Raw genomic sequence first — 18,020 nt, forward strand, 5'->3', positions numbered from 1 at the left:
TCCTTCATTCGCCCGCATTTCCCAGGGGAAAACTCCGGGATTTGGGAATGCCAAAGCCGGGGGCGGGATAGGCCGCATTGCCTAGCAACACCCGGCGCCATGCGTGACGTCATTTCCGGCGCGCCTCCGCCGGGGTCGTGGCGCGTCAGCGCTTCCGGCCGCGCCCGGGGCTGAGCGGGAGCAGCGGCCGGGAAAGGGCTGGGAACAAACCGGGAACGGGCCGGCAGCCGTGAGTGCGGGGGCCAGGGCGGGTTGGCCCCGCCCGCCTTCTCTTTCCCCCTTATTCCCACCCCCCGTCTTTTTCCCCCTTTTTTCCCTCCTCTTTCTCCCCCTTCTTTTCCCTTCCCTTTTCTTCTCCCCCCTTCCCCTCCTTGTTTCCGCCCTTTTCTCATCCCTTTTTCCCCCCGTCTTTTCCCCCACCTCAGCATTCCCATGTGATCCAGGGTCCTTTGCAAATGGGGTTGGAAGTGGGCACTGTGGGGTTCTCCATGACTTCAGCAGCAGCTGCCTGGGAATCCTCTCCCCACTCTCCTTTTTGTCTCTTTCCAGCCAGTTTTGCCTCTGGAAGGGGAAGTATTCCTGAGAAATGGACAGTGCTCAAATGGAATTAGAGGGGTAGTTGTGAAATAACACGAGAAGTAGTTAAAAATCATTTTATTGGGGTAAAAAGGTGGCACTTTGGTATCACTGATTGTTTATAAAGCTTTGGGTGAGACATCGCTTAATTCCCAGGTCGTGGAAAGAAATTCCTCAGATTCTGGTATGAACAGGGTTAGACTCAAGAGATTCCTCAGAGCACCTTTAAATCCATAGAGACCTGGTTTGTTCTGGGGTTAGATATTTGGGAAAGCACCCCAAAACTTCCACTCTTTTTACAAGCTTTGGAGCAGCTTCAAACATTCCTGAGAAATAGGGCCTGATGGAAGGTTGGAAATGGGCCTTCAAAATCTGCAGGCTGTGAGTCCATTTTGAGGAATTCCCATCATTTTTGGGATTTTCAGTGTGTGAATACGATTATCCATCACATAAGAGCTTGGAATTTTATGTGGAAGGCATTTTTAGGCAGCTTTTTAGGATTGCAGTGAACTTTTTGCTTAATTCTGCCTTCCTTTTATTATTGCCTGGTGAGGCCAAGAAACATTCCTTAATTCCAGGTGCCAGCTCTGTTTGCTCTATCCCTGTCTCAAAGGGTAGGTTCTGACAGCCCAAAGGGTTTCATGGAAAACTAGGGTTGGGATTGCAGCTCGGATTCACTCCATGGTTTTCCTGAGGAGCTGGACTTGGATTATACAGCCTCGGAGCTCTTCCCAACCCCAGTGATTCCACGAAACCCCGACCCCCGCTGCCCCAAACCCTTGGAATCCTGCTGGCTGATGTGGAGGTATCTTTAGCAGGGAGAAGGAAGATGGAAAGCAACCCCGTCCTGCTGGAATCCAAGTCCTCCCCCATCAACCTGCTGAACGAGATGCAGCAGCTGCGGCTGCTGGGCCACCTGTGCGACGTCACCGTCAGCGTGGAGTACCAGGGCGTGCGCGCCGAGTTCCCGGCGCACAAGGCCGTGCTGGCCGCCACCAGCAAGTTCTTCAAGGAGGTTTTCCTCAACGAGGAGCCCGTGGATGGCCCCCACAGCAACGTGTTCCTCAACGAGGTGCAGGTGGCGGATTTCGCCTCCTTCCTGGAGTTCGTCTACACGGCGCGCGTGGAGGTGGAGGAGGACAGGGTGCAGCGCATGCTGGAGATTGCCGAGAAGCTCAAGTGCCTGGATCTCTCCGAGACTTGCTTCCAGCTGAAGAGGCAGATGCTGGAGTCTGTGCTGCTGGAGCTGCAGAACTTCTCGGAGTCGCAGAATTCTGAGGAGGAGAGCGCCGCCTGCCCCAGCACTGTGCCTGCGGCTAAGGCCGAGCGGGACTCTCCGGAGTGTTCCGTAGCCGCGCCCGGCCGCGGAGCGTCTCCCGAGGGGCCGGCTGCCAAGTCCAAGGAGAAGGTGGACAAAAAGAAGGAAGTGCTGAAGGCTCCTTACACCAAGATCCGCAGGGCGAGCGGGCGGCTGGCCGGCAGGAAGGTGTTCGTGGAGATCCCCAAGAAGAAATACACCCGGAGGCTGCGGGAGCAGCAGCGGAACGCCGAGGAGGAAAAGCAGCCCAAGGACTCTCCCGAGGAGGGAGAGCGGGAGCAGGAGGAGAACTCCGGCAAACCCGAGGGGGCCTCCCCGGAAAACCCCGCCAAGGGCGAGGAAGAGGAGGAGGAGGAGGACAAGAAGAAGCGCGGCGGCGCCTTCAAGTGCAGCACGTGCCAGAAGGAGTTCCTGTACGAGAAGAGCTTCCTGAAGCACATCCAGCAGAGCCACGGGATCGCCTCGGCGCTGGAGTTCCGCTGCGAGACGTGTGCGCAGACCTTTGCCAACCGCTGCAACCTGCGCAGCCACCAGCGGCACGTGCACAGCAGCGAGCGCCGCTTCCCCTGCGAGCTCTGCGCCAAGCGCTTCAAGAGGAAGAAGGACGTCAAGAGGCACGTGCTGCAGGTGCACGAGGGCGGCGGCGAGCGCCACCAGTGCCACCAGTGCGGCAAGGGGCTCAGCTCCCGCACGGCCCTGCGGCTGCACGAGCGGACGCACACGGGGCACAAGCCCTACGGCTGCCCCGAGTGCCAGGCCAAGTTCTCCCAGCCCTCGGCGCTGAAAACGCACATGAGGTAGGAGCGGCTCTCCCCGCGCGCAAGGTGCAGCCCTCAGGGCCTCCCAAATCCCCGTTTCCTCTTTCAGGGCCTCCCAAATCAGTTTTCCCCTCATATGGGGTGCAGCCCTCAGGGCCTCCCAAATCCCCGTTTTCTCTTTCAGGATCTCCCAAATCCCTGTTTTTTCCTCAAATGGGGTGCAGCCCTCAGGGCCTCCCAAATCCCTGTTTTCTCCTCAAATGCAGTCCAGTTCTCAGGGCCTTCTAAATCCCTGTTTTCTCCTGATATGGGGTGCAGCCCTCAGAGCCTCCCAAATCCCTGTTTTCACTGTAGAGTGCAGGCCTCAGGGCCTTCCAAATCCCTGTCTTCTGCTTCACGGCCTCCCAAATCCCTGTTATGGGGTGTAGCCCTCAGGGCCTCCCAAATCCCTGTTTTCATGTGGGGTGCACCAATCCTTGTTTTTTCTTTTAAGGCCTCCCAAATTCCTGTTTTCTCCTCATACAGGGTTCAGCCCTCAGGGCCTCCCAAATCCCTGTTTTCATGTAGGGTGCAGCCCTCAGAGCCTCCCCAGTCCCTGTTTTCTCTCTCAGGGCCTCCCAAATCTCTGTTTTCGCCTCATATGGGGTGCAGCCTTCAGAGCCTCCCAGATCCCCGTTTTGTCCTCAAATAGGGTCCAGTCCTCAGGGCCTTCCAAATCCCTGTTTTCTCCTGATATTGGCTGCAGCCCTCAGGGTCTCCCAAATCCCTGTTTTCACATGGGGTGCAGCCCTCAGAGCCTCCCCAGTCTGTGTGTTCTCTTTCAGGGCCTCCCAAATCCCTGTTTTTTTCCTTAAATACAGTCCAGTCCTCAGGGCCTCCCAAATGCCTGTTTTCATGTGGGGTACACCAACCCTTGTTTTTTCTTTCAGGGCCTCCCAAATCCCTGTTTTCTCCTGATACAGGGTTCAGCCCTCAGGGCCTCCCAAATCCCTGTTTTCATGTGGGGTGCAGCCCTCAGGGCCTCCCCAAATCCCTGTTTTCTCTCTCAGGGTCTCCCAAATCCCTGTTTTTTCTTTCAGGGCCTCCCAAATCCTGGTTTTCATGTGGGGTTCAGCCCTCAGGGTCTCCCAAATCCTGGTTTTCATAGGGGGTGCACCTCAAATCCCTGTTTTCTCCTCAAATGGGGTCCAGTCCTCAGGGCCCTCCCAAATCCCTGTTTTCTCCTCATATCCCGCATGGGCCAGGCCTGTGCTGCAGGGAAATCCAGGTGGGATTCCTCCAGCACATCCTCAGACTCAATACAAAGACAAGTGTGGAAATATTTGGGAAGCATTTTGCAGGGTTTTCAATGGGAAAATGACGGATTTGGGGGCGAAGTAGGGAAAACAGTGGATCTGGGAACAGGAGGAGGTGGCGCGTCACCGATGTCACCCACACGGAGCTGATCCAGCACCCGCTGGGTTTTATCTGTCCCAGGCTGTTTTTATCAGGGAAAAAAATCACCTCTGAGGGGTTCTAACCTGATTTTGTCAGTCTTTTATCTACCTCAGGGCATTTTGGTAAGGGAAAAATCATTCCTGAGGGGTTTTAACCCGATTTTATCAATTTTATCTTTCTGAGGGCATTTTGCTCAGGGCAGAAGTTGATTCTGAGGGGTTTAACCTAATTTTATCCCTTTTCTTAATCTGTCTCAGGGCAGAGTCCTTTTCATGAGGGCAAAAATAATCTCTGAGGGGGTTAACTTGATTTTCTCTGTTATTTCATCTGTCCCACGGTGTTTTTATCAGGGTAAAAATCATTTCTGAGGGACTTTAACCAGATTTTATCAGTTATTTCATGTGTCTCAGAGCAGACATTTTGATCAGGGCAAAAATTCCTCTCTGAGGGGTTGAGCCTGATTTTATCAGTTTTAATTTTCAGAAGGTGTTTTTATCAGAGCAGAAATTAACTCTGAGGGGCTTGAACCTGATCTTATCAGTCATTTTACCTTGTCTCATGATAGAGACCATTTTATCAGAGTAAGAATATTCTCTGAGGGGTTTAACCTGATTTTACCAGTTATTTTATCTGTCTTCAGACAGAGACATTTTTATGAGGGAAAAAATCCTCTCTGAGGGTTTAGACCTGATTTTTTTCCGTTCCCAGAGCCCTTTCAGGAATTTTGGACACTGGAAACTCAACGCTGCCTTAATTTGGGTGTGGTGGTAGCCGGTGGTGGGGATTTCTCATCCTTGGGGATGTATTTTGCCACGTGGATGTGCCTCTCCAGGAACAGCAGCCATCCCAGTCCCCTGAGAAGCTTTCCCTCACATCCCAAAGGATTTGGCACCACAACCTGGAGAGAATTTTCTGAATTTGGCTGCATTTCACCTTGAAAAATTCGCTTTTACCATAACATTTTTGGATGTGGGTGTTAACCCGGCAGTGAGGATCAATGGGAATGAGGGAAGGGCTCATCCTGGAGTTCCAACATTCCTTTTTCCTTGCAGGATCCACACGGGGGAGAAGCCCTTTGTGTGTGACGAGTGTGGGGCCCGCTTCACCCAGAACCACATGCTCATCTACCACAGGCGCTGCCACACAGGTGAGGCTGGAAAACTGGGAAAATCCATTCCAGGGAAAACGCTGCCTTCAGAAAATGCTTTTTGTCTGCATTTTTTTATGGATAAAATGAGATATTGTCATCTCTTAGGTGGGATTTGCCTGAGAAAGGTTCCTAAGGATATCTCGTGGTTTGAAGCTGAGGGAGGGTTGATTTAAATTGGATTTTGGGAAGAATTTCCTCCCTGTGAGAGTGGTGAGGCCCTGGAACAGTTTTCCTAAAGAAGCTGTGGATTCCCATCCCTGGAATTGTTCCAGGCCAGGTTGTGAGGGGCTTGGAGCAACCTGGGATAGGGGAAGGTGTCCCTGCCCATGGAATGGTTTGGAACTGGGTGGCCTTTAAATATCCCCACAGTGAGGACATGCTCCAGAATTTCTGTGGGATTTTAACAGCATTCCCAAAGCTCTGCTGGTTTAATCCTCCTTTTGCCCCCTTTTTTAGGGGAAAGGCCATTCATGTGTGAAACCTGTGGGAAGAGCTTTGCCTCCAAGGAATACTTGAAACACCACAACCGGATCCACACGGGATCCAAGCCCTTCAAATGTGAGGTTTGCTTCCGGACCTTTGCCCAGAGGAATTCCCTGTACCAGCACATCAAAGTCCACACAGGTAGGATGTGTCCCTTTTCTTGGATACACAGGTAGGATGTGCTCCTTTCCTTGGACACACACCCCTCACCGCTGCAATATTCCAGCAAGGAATTCTCAGCCAGGTTTTTCCCCATGTGCACTGCTTGATGTCTCATGTTCTCCCCCTTCTCCCACTAGTCCTGAGTGACAGCAATTCCCTGGAATGCTTCCACAGGCTGTGGAGATACCTTAATAACCTGCCAGGATCATTGGTGATGGAGAGCTCTGGTATAGCTCCGAAGGTTTATCTAGGGAAGGAGGAAAATGGGATCTCTTTCCAAACAGGGAGTTTGTGGCGTGTTCAGGGTGATCCCAGGGCTGGGAGTGGCTCAGGGGTTCTTGCTCAGAGAAGAGTGAACAAGGGGGAGGAATACTTGGATTATGGGCAGGACTTGAGTCTCTAATGGAAAATCCATGGAAAACCAGAGTGGCAGCACATCTGTACGGGCTGGGAGGAACTTGCTGCCTGCAGACGGGTCGCAGTGTGACATTGGTACCCCAGGATGTTTTCCCTGAGCACTCCCTGTCAGCCAGGGGTAGCTGGGCACTCCCGGGGCACAGCAGCCGTGCTCTGCCCGCGTTCCCAGCCTGTCTCCCATGCCGCATTCCCAGGGGAGCGGCCGTACTGCTGTGACCAGTGTGGGAAGCAGTTCACGCAGCTGAACGCGCTGCAGCGGCACCACCGCATCCACACCGGAGAGAAGCCCTTCATGTGCAATGCCTGCGGCAGGACCTTCACCGACAAATCCACCCTGCGCCGCCACACCTCGGTACGGCCCATCCCACAGCTAGGGGGAATGTTGGGGAGGAACTGTTCCCTGGGAGGTTGGGATAGCCCTGGCAAGGTTTTCCCAGAAAAGGTGTGGGTGCAGGACCTTCACCGACAAATCCACCCTGCGCCGCCACACCTCGGTACGGCCCATCCCACAGCTAGGGGGAATGTCGGGGAGGAACTGTTCCCTGGGAGGTTGGGATAGCCCTGGCAAGGTTTTTCCAGAAAAGGTGTGGGTGCAGGACCTTCACTGACAAATCCACGCTGTGCTGGCACACCTCAGTACAATCCCACAGTCCTGGCGTGCCTGGAGCACATTCCAGCTCCTCCGAGCCACGTTCCATGGGACTGGCGGATCAAGCCCAGAGCAGACTTCCAGTTCAAGCGGATGGAAGTTGGGGTTAAGTGGGACGTTGGGAAGGAATTGTTCCCTGGGAGGTTGGGATGCCCCTGGCACAGTTTTCCCAGAAAACCTGTGGGTGCAGGACCTACACCGACAAATCCACACTGAGCCAGCACACCTTAGTACAACCTCACAGTCACGGAGGATGTTGGAAAGGAATTGTTCCCTGGGAGGTTGGGAAGGCCCTGACACAGTTTTCCCAGAAAACCTGTGGGTGCTGCATTCCTGGAATTGTTCAAAACCCGGCTGGACAGGGCTTGGAGCAACTGGGACAGGGGAAGGTGTCCGTGTCCATGGCAGGGGGTGGGACTGGATCATCTTTATGATCCAGTCTTCCAATCCATAGCATTCCATGACTCCAGAAACCTTTTCTACCAACATCAAATACAAGCTTGATCCATACTTTTCCTTGTCATCCCGTATCCAGCCTTCTCTGTCCTGGTTATTCCTTTGCAGATCCATGATAAAAACACCCCCTGGAAGTCCTTCCTCGTCATCGTGGAAGGAGCCGCAAAGAATGACGAGGGGCACAAAACGGAGCTTCCTGATGAGGAATACGAGGTGTCCCCCAAAATCCCGGAAAAGCTCCTGTCCTTCCCAGAGAACAGCCCCTACCAGAGCCTGGCAGCAGTCCCGGGAAGTGGGAATTCCAGCACGGACTGTAAGGCCTCTGGAGCACAGGAGTCCCTGCTGGGAGAACTCACCGTGCTCCACACGCAGACGGACTCTGGGCAGCCCCAGCTCCATGCCCTGGTGAACATGGAATAATTTGGGATTGCCTCCTGCTCTTTAGGCTGCACCCCTTGTACAGTCCTTGGCCTGAGGGAGGCTGGTGGTGGGAAGCTGGGAAAGAGTGGGTTTCCAGCTTTCCTCTGGAAATTCCTTCCCCAGCTCCATCTCCTGATGGTCAGGCAGGGTGGCACCACAGCAGGGAATTTGTGGGAGTTGATCCCCTGCGAATTCAGGGGGTGGCTCAGGTACCTTGGTGGTGCAGGTTTGTTTTCCAGGGAATTCAATGCCACATGGACAATCAGGAGAACTGATGTTTCTCTATGACATTTGCTGCGTTTTCCCCAGTGGAATTTCATCCAGGAGAAGTCTGGCTAAATTTGCTTTTCAGGAAATGTTGGTTTCTCTCTGCTTTTGCCAAAGATCCCAACGAGTGGGAGCAGCTTTGGAGTTTCATTCCAGGAGTTTGGAGTCTCTGAGCAGCAAAAAGGGGCAGGTGGCAGCCAAGTGCTACTTCCTTGGTTTTACAGTTGCAGGGAAACTGGAGCAGTCTGGCACTTGGATCCTGTCAGTTCTCACCTTCCAGCTGCTCCAGCTCCCATGGATTTGGGCACTAACTTAGGAGAACAGAACATCTCCTAGAAGAGAGTCTGTGAAAAGGAGCTGTGCTGGAAGGGGTTCAGTTCAGAGGCTTTTCCTGCTCCATTTTTAGTGGAATAGGATTTGAGGGATTTCCCCTGGGCAAGGAGGAAGCCTTGGAGTGTTGTTCCAGCTGGGCTGACTCCTCTTTTTTCACAACAGCAGCTCACTGTGCTATGGTTTAATGCTTCAAACCTTGGGATGGGCTTCCCAGTGTAAAAACCCACAGCTTTTTCCCATTCTTTTTCCCATTTCTTTGCCTGTTCTTGTAGTATTCCCACAGCAGTTCCTCAGCTGAAGCTGTGAGCAGAACTTTGGGAAAGGTAAGCACAATCCAGCCTGGTGAGATCCAGCAATAAAGACACCCCCCACCCCCACCTGTGGCACAGAGCTATTTTTTGGGATAAAGGGATGGCGGAGGTGTTCTCATGGAACTTTAAGATAGAAAAAAGGGAATTTTTGTACCAGAGGACATTTCCAAGAGGTTATATTTGAGATATTTATTCCTGATGGAAGGAAAGGGGTTGTAGATATATTTAAGGGCTGAGCACTTGGATCTGGAGCCGGGGAATGTTTTGTACTCTGTGAACACATGGAACTGAGTTACTTGTTTGAGCTGTTCCTATTAAAATATGGAATATGGAGACCTCCCAGTGACTCAGTCGTATCCAGTGGGACACTTTGGGATATTGACAGGCTTGGAAAGTTCACCTGAAGAAGGGAAGGTTCCCTGGAAACCTCAGAAGGGGCCTGCAAGGGAAAGTGTGAGGGATTCTTCATCAGGAATTATAGTGACAGGACAAGAGGGAGGGAATGGCTTCCCAGTGACAGAGGGGGAATTCAGGTGGGTTATTGGGAAGGAATTCTTCCCTGTGTGGATGGGGAGGCCCTGGAAGAGTTTTCCCAGAGAATCTGTGGCTGCCCCATCCCTGGAAGCTGGGATAGCAGGTGTCCCTGGACCAGGATGAGCTTTAAGGTCCCTTCCCACCCATACCATTCCCTGATTCCAAACAGGAACTGAAGGAATCACACCCCCCCAGCCTCCATCATCCCACCATGCTCCAGGCTTTTGAGTTTTTCAGAAGAACCACTTCTCCCTCCTTCCATCCATGATTTTCACTTTATTCATGTACAGAGTCACACCAAACATGATATTCTTGCTAAGGCCATTTCCTTAAATAAGTTTTCCAAGTAGAGAGTGATGGAGGTGGGGCGGGAATACAGCGGGAGTGGCGGAATTGTCACCTGGGAACCGTCACAATTCACCATGGATACAGCAGAGGACATGCTGGAGCTACTCACACACAACTACCAGGTGTAGGGATGGAGTAACAGCCCTCCTGCTCCTCCTGTCCTACAACACCGACACAGGGAACGGCAACAGAACCGAAAAAACACCGGGAAAAGTGGAGCCTTCCAAGCTGTGCTTCCCCTCATCCCGGCTCTCACAGTGCTGGACGCCTGATAAAGCCATTCCTAAGGGTGGGAATGGATGAATTCTGTGTGCTTCCAAGCCTGGAGCTGGGAGACCCCACCCCCACTGCCTCCCAACTTATCCATCTGGTTGGGATGTTTGGGATGAACACAAGGACCTGTGGGAAACGGAGATTGGGAAGGGTGGGAAAACACCAAACCAAGGAGAATTTGGCATGGATCAGGATTTTTGGTTTTCAGAACTTTAGAGCCCAACGAGCCAAGCTCTATCCAAAGCCCAGCATTCCAACCTGACTTCTTCCAGAGGAAAGAGGGGCTGGGGCTGCCTGGAGCCTCCAGAGCAGCCCTCAGTTAATGACTTCACTCTTCCCAAAGAGTGACAAATTGCACAGGCTCCCAACGCCTTCGACGCATCCTGGAAAAACCAGGCAGCTCAATCCTCTCTCCTTAACCACACACCCGTCAATTCCTGCAGGAATTTTTCAACTTTTCCCAAGCAAACTGTGCCCCCCTGCCACCCAAATTCCAGCAAGGCTCCCGTGGGATCCACGTCAGAATTTAGGGATTGTGCCCGGCACACGCAGAGGGTGAGGTACAAAAATAGATCCTTCCTCGGGTGGAATTATTTGGAAGTGGAGGGATGGGATGCACCATGAACTAAAGTGGAAAATCAATCCAAGAAAGATGGAAACCAACCAGGACCTAGGGCCGACATGGATCCCAGGCTCCTGGAATGCCTGTGGCATGGTGGGGGTGTGCGGGATATTCCCAATTCCCAAAGCCTCTGCCTAGCACCATTTCCAGACCCCCAAATCCAAGTGTATCCAACACTTGAGAACGGGAAAACGGGAACACAACGGGCTGGAAGCGCTTATTGGTACTGTGCTGGCCCGGATGGAATATTTACATGCTGGAATCAACGGAACAGCAGGAAAACCGGGAGCTGCGAGTGCAGGCACCGGGATGGGCGGGACCAAACCCGAGGAGGAGAAGGAGGAATTCCGCTCCAAGGGCTTCTCCCGCCTGGCATCCGCCCGGAGCGTCACCACAGAGCGGGGGCTAAAGAAACACAGTGAGCCATGGGAGTGGGAAGCGACGAAAGAAAGCGCGGGATTGGGTCGGGAATTCCCGAAAAGTCCTCGGCTGGAGGCGGGAAGGGCCCGCGGGCGTCACTTGAGGTCGCCGTCGCCCTCGCCCTGGATGGTTTTCTTGATGCGCAGCAGCATCGTGGTGAGCCACTGATCCAGCCGCGAGATGGAGTCGAATTCCTTCACCTGGCACCGGCAAAAACGTGGATCAGGGAGCGGACGGGAAAGGGAACGAGGCGGGAATGCGACCGGGATGGGAGGGTGGGAGTGGGACACATGGGCTCGTCCTGGGAATGCCCAAGGGAAGGGGGAAAGGAGAGAAAAGGGAGAGGGGGAATGCAAAGAACAATAAAGGGAAAGGGATGGGGGGAAACAAGGGGAAAGGGAGGGAAAAAATAAGTGGAAAAGGGAATAAAGGCAAACAAAGGCAAAGGGGAAGCAAGGGCAAAGGTGAAACAAGGGCAAAACAAGGAGAAGGGTGGAAAAGGGGAAGAGAGGATAAAGGGGAAGATGAGGAAAAGAGGAAGAGGAGAAAGAAAAAGAACCAAGGGGAAGGGGGGGGCAGGAAACGAGGGGGAAAAAACAAGAGGGAAAAAAACAAGGAGAAAGGGGGGGAAAACGCAAGGGGAAAGTGGGGAAAAACAAGGGAAAGGAAAAACAGTAAGGGGAAAAAGGAAAAGAAAAAAAGGGAAAGGAAAGGAAAGGAAAGGAAAGGAAAGGAAAGGAAAGGAAAGGAAAGGAAAGGGCAGTAGAAAGGAGGAAGGGAAAGAAAGAGGGGAGAGGGAAAAAGGGAAGGGGCTGAAAAAGAGGAAGGGCAAAAAAAAGAAGTGGGGGGGAAACAATGGAAAGCAGCGGAAGAAAAGGGAATAGAGGGGAAAAAAAGGGAAAAAGGGAAAAGGCACAGGGCCACAGTCCAGAGAAAAGTCTCTGCAAACCCAACCCGAGCTCTTTAAGCTCCTGTCAAACACCAAGGGAGCCGGACCAAACCCAGGCAGGATCTGAACTCTCCATGAAAACCCAGGAATGTCACAGGAGGCAGCTGGGACCTTGCTGGAGCAGCTGTCCCCAGCCCCTCTCTGCAGGGCACAGGCATCCCAAAAAAGAGAAGGGAGAAGCAGCATTCCCAAGTGCACCCATGAGTACTCACAGCCTCGGTGTAGGCCTCACTGTTCTGCTCCTCATGAGCTTCCAGCAGTTTCTGGGAAAACACCAGGAAAAATTAGGGAATGCTCTATTCCTGCATGTTCCTGCTCTGGCATCTCATCCCAGGGAACAGAGACCCATGAAAAGCACCCACCACAAACAGGAATCTGGGCCAAAGCCAGGGAAAAGTGAGGCTGATGTCCTTTAAAATGCTGGGATAAAGGAGAAAAGTGGGAAATCCCCCTGGTTTTTCCCCTGGAAAAGCGGGAAATCCCCCTGGTTACTCACTTTCAATAGCTTGCATTCCCGGGAATCTGTGAAAGCCGGGAACATTTCTTCGTATTTCTCCAGTGCAAGCTGGAAGAGAGAAGAGGTCCCTTCGCACACCATTCCTATTTTTTTTCCCCAGGATTTGCCTTCCCATCCTCAAACTTAGGAAAGTATCCACCAGAATCCAACCTGACAGTGGCACATCAAGAATTCCAGCCACTGCAGAGGAGGAATCAGGGATTTGGGGGTAATAGCTGTGAGCCCATCAAGCTTCTCCCGGCCAGCTGAGGCTGGTGAGGAGGAATTGGGAATTCTGGGATAACTGACCTTGGCATTCAGCTCATCCACGATGAAGTGGCACAGGGCAGCTTTGAAGAAATATTCTTTGGCGCTGTACTTGAGCAAAGGGTTATCCATCGTGTTTGTTCCCACCTGGACAAAATAAAAACCATGGAAAAAAGGGGGCAGGAAAAGAAAGCCTGGATTAAACCGATTCATATTCCACCTGAGACACAGGGCTGGGAAAAAAGGGCATGGAAAAAATGCCAAAAAGCTGTTGGAAAGCAGGGAGGTTTTGAACTCATCCCAAGGGAAGTCAGATCCCACCAGGCTGATCCTTGGTTGATGAGGAAATGGAAAAACAAATCCATTTGGGAAAAAGGTGCTCCAGGATTAACCCTCTGGATGCACCAAGCAGCACTGTTGGTATTTGCAGGAAAATATCCAACAAAAGACAGAGTTGATAAATCCAGGAGGGAATTTTCTGCCAAAGGGAGTTGAAAATACATTCAAAGGGGAATTTTTATGGATTTCTCCCAACCTTTTCCTGGAAACACTGAAAATCATGGATGTGGCACATAGGGACACTTGGCCATGCGGAGGGAACAGTGGGACTCTGACCTCAGAGAGCTTCTCCAGCCTAAACAATTCCCTGATTCTGGCAGTTTTGCCAACCCCTGGGCCCTTTTCTTTGGGAAGAGGTGCAATTCCCATGGGATTTGGCTCCTGACCTGCTCGTAGATCTCGATGGCTTTCTGGTACTGCTCCAGCTGCGCCGCGTAGGCCGCCACCTTCAGCAGACACTTGTTGGCTGAGCTGCAACCACATCCCAAAAATCAGGCCCTGAATCCCAGGAATTAACCAGCCCACGCCCCCAGCACCCCTTCCCAGAGAGAGAAGTGGGAACCCACAGCTGGGATATAGAGGAATTCTCTTGGAACAGCCCAAATTAGAAGTGTGCTGGTTGTGGGAGTGTCTGGGATGGATCCCTGTTCCAGCCCTTCCCGCTGATCCCAAGGACTTGCCTGTTGGATTCCTCTCCCTTGTAGTAATCCGCAGCCTGCTCGTAGTGTGCGATGGCCTGGGGACAGAAATGTGGGATCAGTCACCCCGGGATAAAGCAGCCCAGGGAACAGCACCAACATTCAGGGAGAGAGATGGGATCCAATGGAGCGGAGCTGAGGAAGGAAATCCTTGCCTGGAAAATAACCCCTAAATCTCATCCAGTTTTATCCCGCGAAATTCCAGCAGGAGATCCGCAGCGGGATTCCTGCTCAGGGAGTTTGGAAGTGGGAACGAGGGATCAGTGCTGATGTGGGAACTAAAAGTGACTAAAATGGCTCCATGACACTCCCAAAGAGCTTTTCCAGTGGGAAACACCGAGATGGATTCTCACTGGCGCGTTCGGCCAGTGCTGCTGGCACAGGGACACACCAGAGACTTGGGATTGCTCCATGAAAGCCTCCAGGCTGGGAGAACCACTAACTCCAACTCAGGGCTGGACTGCACCTACCCCAAGAATTCTAGTGCTGGATGGGAGGAGGGAATTGTTGAGCTCAGGGCAAGGAAATCCCAGAGTGGTTTGGGCTGGAAGTGACCTCAACTGTGATCTCCTTCCACTGGGGGGAACAACTTCCACCATCCCAGCCTGCTCCAGCTTGGCCTTGGACACTTCCCGGGATGTGGCAACCACGAGTTTTCCGGGAAAGCCGTGCCAGGGCCGCCGGTGACGTCACTGATGCTGTCACCACCGTGTCCCCTCACCTTCTCGATGTCCACCAGCTCGGCCTCGTAGATCTCAGCGATGGTGATGTGGTGCTTGGCGGCGATGGTGAAGCGGCCCTGGGGACGGGAGGGGAGCAGGATGAGGCGCGGCGTTCCCGGGAAGCCGCGCGGCGTTCCCGGGAGCGGGGCCTTACCATGTCCGTGTAGATATCGATGGCTGCGTTTAAGCAGTTGATGGCCTCTGCAGCGTGTGTGAGAGACAACAGCGTCAGCCACCTCCCGTTCCCAAACCCACCCGGCACCTGCTCCAGGGAATAGCTGCCCACAGAGCAGGGCTCTGCAGTGACCTCAGCCCCAGCACCCCCAGCAATTCCCAAAGGGAACAAACACCGGGATGACCCAACCCCGGGTTTGCTGTCTGCATCACCCAATGGAGCAAACTTCAAGGGATCAACTCCAAAACGCTGCTGTTTTCCAGGGAATTTGGGAGTTTCGCCACTCTAAAAGGGTGTTATCCAGCCTGAGTTTGTTCCCATGTGTCCTGGGATAATGCTGGTGGGAGGTGGGGAGGTTTGCTTCCAGACCTAGCTAGGGAAAAGTGGATTGAAGACCTTCCCAAAAATCACAGCCAGATCCTTTATTCTCATCCCAACAAAGGCCAGGACTGGGGAAAGCCTCGGGAACATGGCAGGGCTCCTCCTGCAATCCAGCCCAGTGAGTGCCTGAAGCCATTCCTCAGGAAGCCATTCCCTAAAGCCAAGCCAAACCAGGATGGAAGCTGCCAAAAGTCCCAAACACCCTGCAGCATCCCAAATCCCAACAAACACCAAGAGGAGACGCCAGGCTAGCGCTGACCTCCTGCATCATCCCAAAGCACCTTCTGGAAAAGCAGGAATGCGGCTGTGCCAGCAGCGAGCGTTTGGCTGGGAGCAATCCCGCATCCCTGGCTGCTGCCGGGTCCCGCTGCCTTACCTTGCGGATCTGCTTTTTTGTAGGCATTCCCAGCATCCACAAAGCTGGTGGCTGAGTCGTGCTTGCTCTGGAGCTGCATGTGCAGCTTGGCTGCCTGGCAAAAGGCATTTCCTGCCGCTGGAAAAGAGGGAATACCCATCCCGTGAATCCCATGAGTGAGAGGGAATGCGCTGCTTCCAGGACCTGGGGAGACTCAGGGATGAGGGCTTCCCTCAGGAAGCAGGATCACCAGCTGGCACCTTAAAATTCCTCCAAGATCCTTCAGCTCATTCCCTTTGCCCACTCTCCCAGTATTTAAATAGGAATTGCATGGACACAGAGATCATTCCCCATGGAAAAATTCACAGGAAGACGTTTGGGCGCTCTGGGATCACCCACGCCCCCCAGATCCCAGGATTTGGGACTCACCACTCCAGTTTTTGGCGATCTTGAACATGTTGGCAGCCCTGGTGTACATCTCACAGGCCTCCTCCACCCGGGTGTTGCCCCTGGAATGCAGCGGGAATGCTCCTGAGGCCAGGCGGGGAGGGAATGGCTCCAGAGCCAAAACTGGGATTGGGAATTGGGAATCTTGGCCTCTTCAGGCTCTGTGAGGCTGATCCCATCCCTATGTGAGAACACTGAAAGGGGAATGCTGGATTTGGGGGCTCTCCCAGAATTCCAAGATGCCAAAGGTCAGATTTTTGAAAAGGAAATGCAGATTTTTCATGGAAACTCTGGGAAAAAAATGAAGCTCTGGGGGGATCTCCTTGGTCTCCATAACTCCCTGACAGGAGCCAGGTGGGATCAGGCTCTGCTCCCACAGAAAAAAAGGAATCCCAGAATCCTTAAGGTTGGAAAATCCCTCGAGCCCATGAATCCAACATTTCCCCAAATCCATGTCCCCAGGTGCCACACTGCTCTTAAATCGACCCCACAACAGGGATTATTCAATATTCTTTTCCATCCCCTGGGAATTCTGGCACTTTTCTCCCCTCACTCTCTCCCTCTGGCAGCCAAGCACGGTCAGTTTGGAAGCACAGGAGGGATTTTTGGATCCCTCCTTGCCCTTGGAAGGCACCTCTGGCATGAGCCAAAGCCAATGGAGGCGGCACCGAGGAATGCTACACTCGGAAAGGCCCCTGGAACAGGGCAAGTCCCAGCCTTTTAATCCCAAAAAATCAGAAATAAAGGAGTAACAGCTCTTGTGCAAGGTGATGGAGCAATTCAAGGAAGAGCCCAAGTGGGAAGAAGGCATTTGGCCGGCACTGGGAATCCTGGACATCCCGTTTGCAGGGAAGATGCCAAGAGCCGAGTCACCCCCACCCCCCCACCTTTCCTTTCTCTTTTTTTCCCTCCATCTGTTTTTAGCCCTGAAAATTAAAAATTCCTCTCTCAAAATCTCTGCCTGTTCCCTCCAAGGATTTTCAGGAATTTGCCACCCGGATTACGCTCCTGGAGCAGGCCCTGACTGATTAATCTGCCGGAGGCCAGAGAGAAATTTCTATTTAAAACTTGTGGATTTTCGGGCGGCTGCAGCCGATTTTTCCGGGCTGATGGATAAAAACCTCCCGGCCTCCACAGAGCATCGCTCCGGGAATGTTCTTTCCTTAAAAAAAAAAAAAAAATAAACGGAAGAAAAGCAGGAGCGAGGTGGCCAAACCACCCCGTTTCCAGGCACACCCCCAGGAACAGCGAGCCCGGAGCAGCCAGGCCCAGGGAAAAGGACGCTCTGCCATTTTCTGGGATAACGCCGGCCGTAGTATTGGGGTTCCGGGGTTCCCTGGGGCTTCGGGAGAGCCCATCCGTGCCAGGGCGAGCCCCGGGGATGCCGGGAGATGAGTCCCCCCGGGATAAGGCCGGGATGAGCGCGGGGAGGGGACAGGAGCCGCAGAGGCCGAGCGCGCCCGTCACATCCCTGTGGTCAGGAATGGCCAGGAGGGGCTGATCCAGGGGAATCCGCGTTTGGATCGGGATGGGAGCGGTCCGTGTGCCCCCCCTCCGTGCTCTGGCAGGGATAAGGAAGACTCTCACCCACACTGGGGGGCAGGAGTTGGGAAAAAGGAGGAAGAAGTCGGGAAGGGGAGGATGGAGGAGAAGGGAAAGGGGGGCAGGAAATAGGGAAGGGGGCGGATGTAGGAGACGGGGAAGGAAGGGATGCAGGAGATGGGAGGGGGGCCGGGGGCTCAGGGGGTGATTCAGGAGCTGGGAATGGGGGTGTGAAGGGGGGCAAGAGCTGGAGAGGGGGATCCAGAGCCGGGGAAGGGAGGGGAGATGCAGGAGATGGGAAGGGGAATGCAGGAGGTGGGAAGGGGAATGCGGGATCCGGGCGGGGGGGATGCGGGGCCGCTCACCCGAAGAGCCCCCGCAGGAAGGAGTGCGAGCCCTTGACCCGCTTCTCGGCCTCCGCCATGAGCTGCACGGCCTCCCGCTCCTTGCCGGCGCTGTCCATCGCTCCCGCTTTTCCTGCTCTCCTTCCTTCCTCCTCCTCCTCCTCCTCCGCCGCGGCACCGGGAGCGCGCCGGGCGCGTACGCGGGGCGGGGCGCGCGCAGGATGCGGGATGCGGGATCCGGCCGGGATCGGGGATGAGCGGCTCCTCCCGGCGGGTGGGACCCGCGCAGCCGCGGCCCTCGGGCTGTTCCCAAAGCGGGATTCCTTCGGGAGCCAACTCGAAAGATGGCTGTGGGAATGGGAGCGGGATCC

At 53.8% G+C, this 18,020-nt stretch overlaps 2 protein-coding genes across 3 annotated transcripts; one reads left to right on the forward strand and one right to left on the reverse strand.

Moving 5' to 3' along the window:
- The first annotated feature begins 71 nt into the window (after positions 1–71).
- Positions 72–9,070, forward strand: GZF1 (GDNF inducible zinc finger protein 1). 2 transcript variants are annotated; one of them, XM_054628846.2, is made up of 6 exons: positions 72–229; positions 1,392–2,691; positions 5,142–5,236; positions 5,696–5,863; positions 6,496–6,653; positions 7,515–9,070. In XM_054628846.2, exons 2-6 carry the CDS (start codon positions 1,406–1,408, stop codon positions 7,824–7,826), a joined length of 2,019 nt encoding a protein of 672 aa, XP_054484821.2. In that variant the 5' UTR covers positions 72–229; positions 1,392–1,405; the 3' UTR covers positions 7,827–9,070. The 2 variants fall into 2 exon arrangements, with proteins under 2 accessions (XP_054484821.2, XP_054484823.2); XM_054628848.2 differs by having other exon boundaries at positions 106–229; positions 1,395–2,691.
- Positions 9,071–9,527: 457 nt separating this feature from the next.
- On the reverse strand, positions 9,528–17,904 carry NAPB (NSF attachment protein beta). Its single transcript, XM_054628843.2, has 11 exons — positions 17,671–17,904; positions 15,746–15,825; positions 15,338–15,454; positions 14,560–14,606; positions 14,405–14,482; positions 13,666–13,721; positions 13,372–13,456; positions 12,689–12,793; positions 12,380–12,448; positions 12,096–12,146; positions 9,528–11,134 (listed from the first exon to the last, which is right to left on the reverse strand). Exons 1-11 carry the CDS (start codon positions 17,766–17,768, stop codon positions 11,030–11,032), a joined length of 891 nt encoding a protein of 296 aa, XP_054484818.1. The 5' UTR covers positions 17,769–17,904; the 3' UTR covers positions 9,528–11,029.
- Between the last annotated feature and the right edge of the window lie 116 nt (positions 17,905–18,020).

The sequence above is a fragment of the Agelaius phoeniceus genome, chromosome 3 (assembly GCF_051311805.1).
Source record: "Agelaius phoeniceus isolate bAgePho1 chromosome 3, bAgePho1.hap1, whole genome shotgun sequence".
NCBI classification, from domain to species: Eukaryota; Metazoa; Chordata; class Aves; order Passeriformes; family Icteridae; genus Agelaius; species Agelaius phoeniceus.

Excerpts from the sequence above, each read along its gene's own strand:
- GZF1 (XM_054628846.2), top strand. The coding sequence starts at position 1,406 with ATGGAAAGCAACCCCGTCCTGCTGGAATCCAAGTCCTCCCCCATCAAC. Across the intron at positions 5,864-6,495 it reads GCACATCAAAGTCCACACAG|GGGAGCGGCCGTACTGCTGT; the intron begins GTAGGATGTGTC and ends CCGCATTCCCAG. Across the intron at positions 6,654-7,514 it reads CCCTGCGCCGCCACACCTCG|ATCCATGATAAAAACACCCC; the intron begins GTACGGCCCATC and ends ATTCCTTTGCAG.
- NAPB (XM_054628843.2), bottom strand. The coding sequence starts at position 17,768 with ATGGACAGCGCCGGCAAGGAGCGGGAGGCCGTGCAGCTCATGGCGGAG. Across the intron at positions 14,607-15,337 it reads CAAAAAAGCAGATCCGCAAG|AGGCCATCAACTGCTTAAAC; the intron begins GTAAGGCAGCGG and ends CACACGCTGCAG. Across the intron at positions 14,483-14,559 it reads TCGATATCTACACGGACATG|GGCCGCTTCACCATCGCCGC; the intron begins GTAAGGCCCCGC and ends TCCCGTCCCCAG.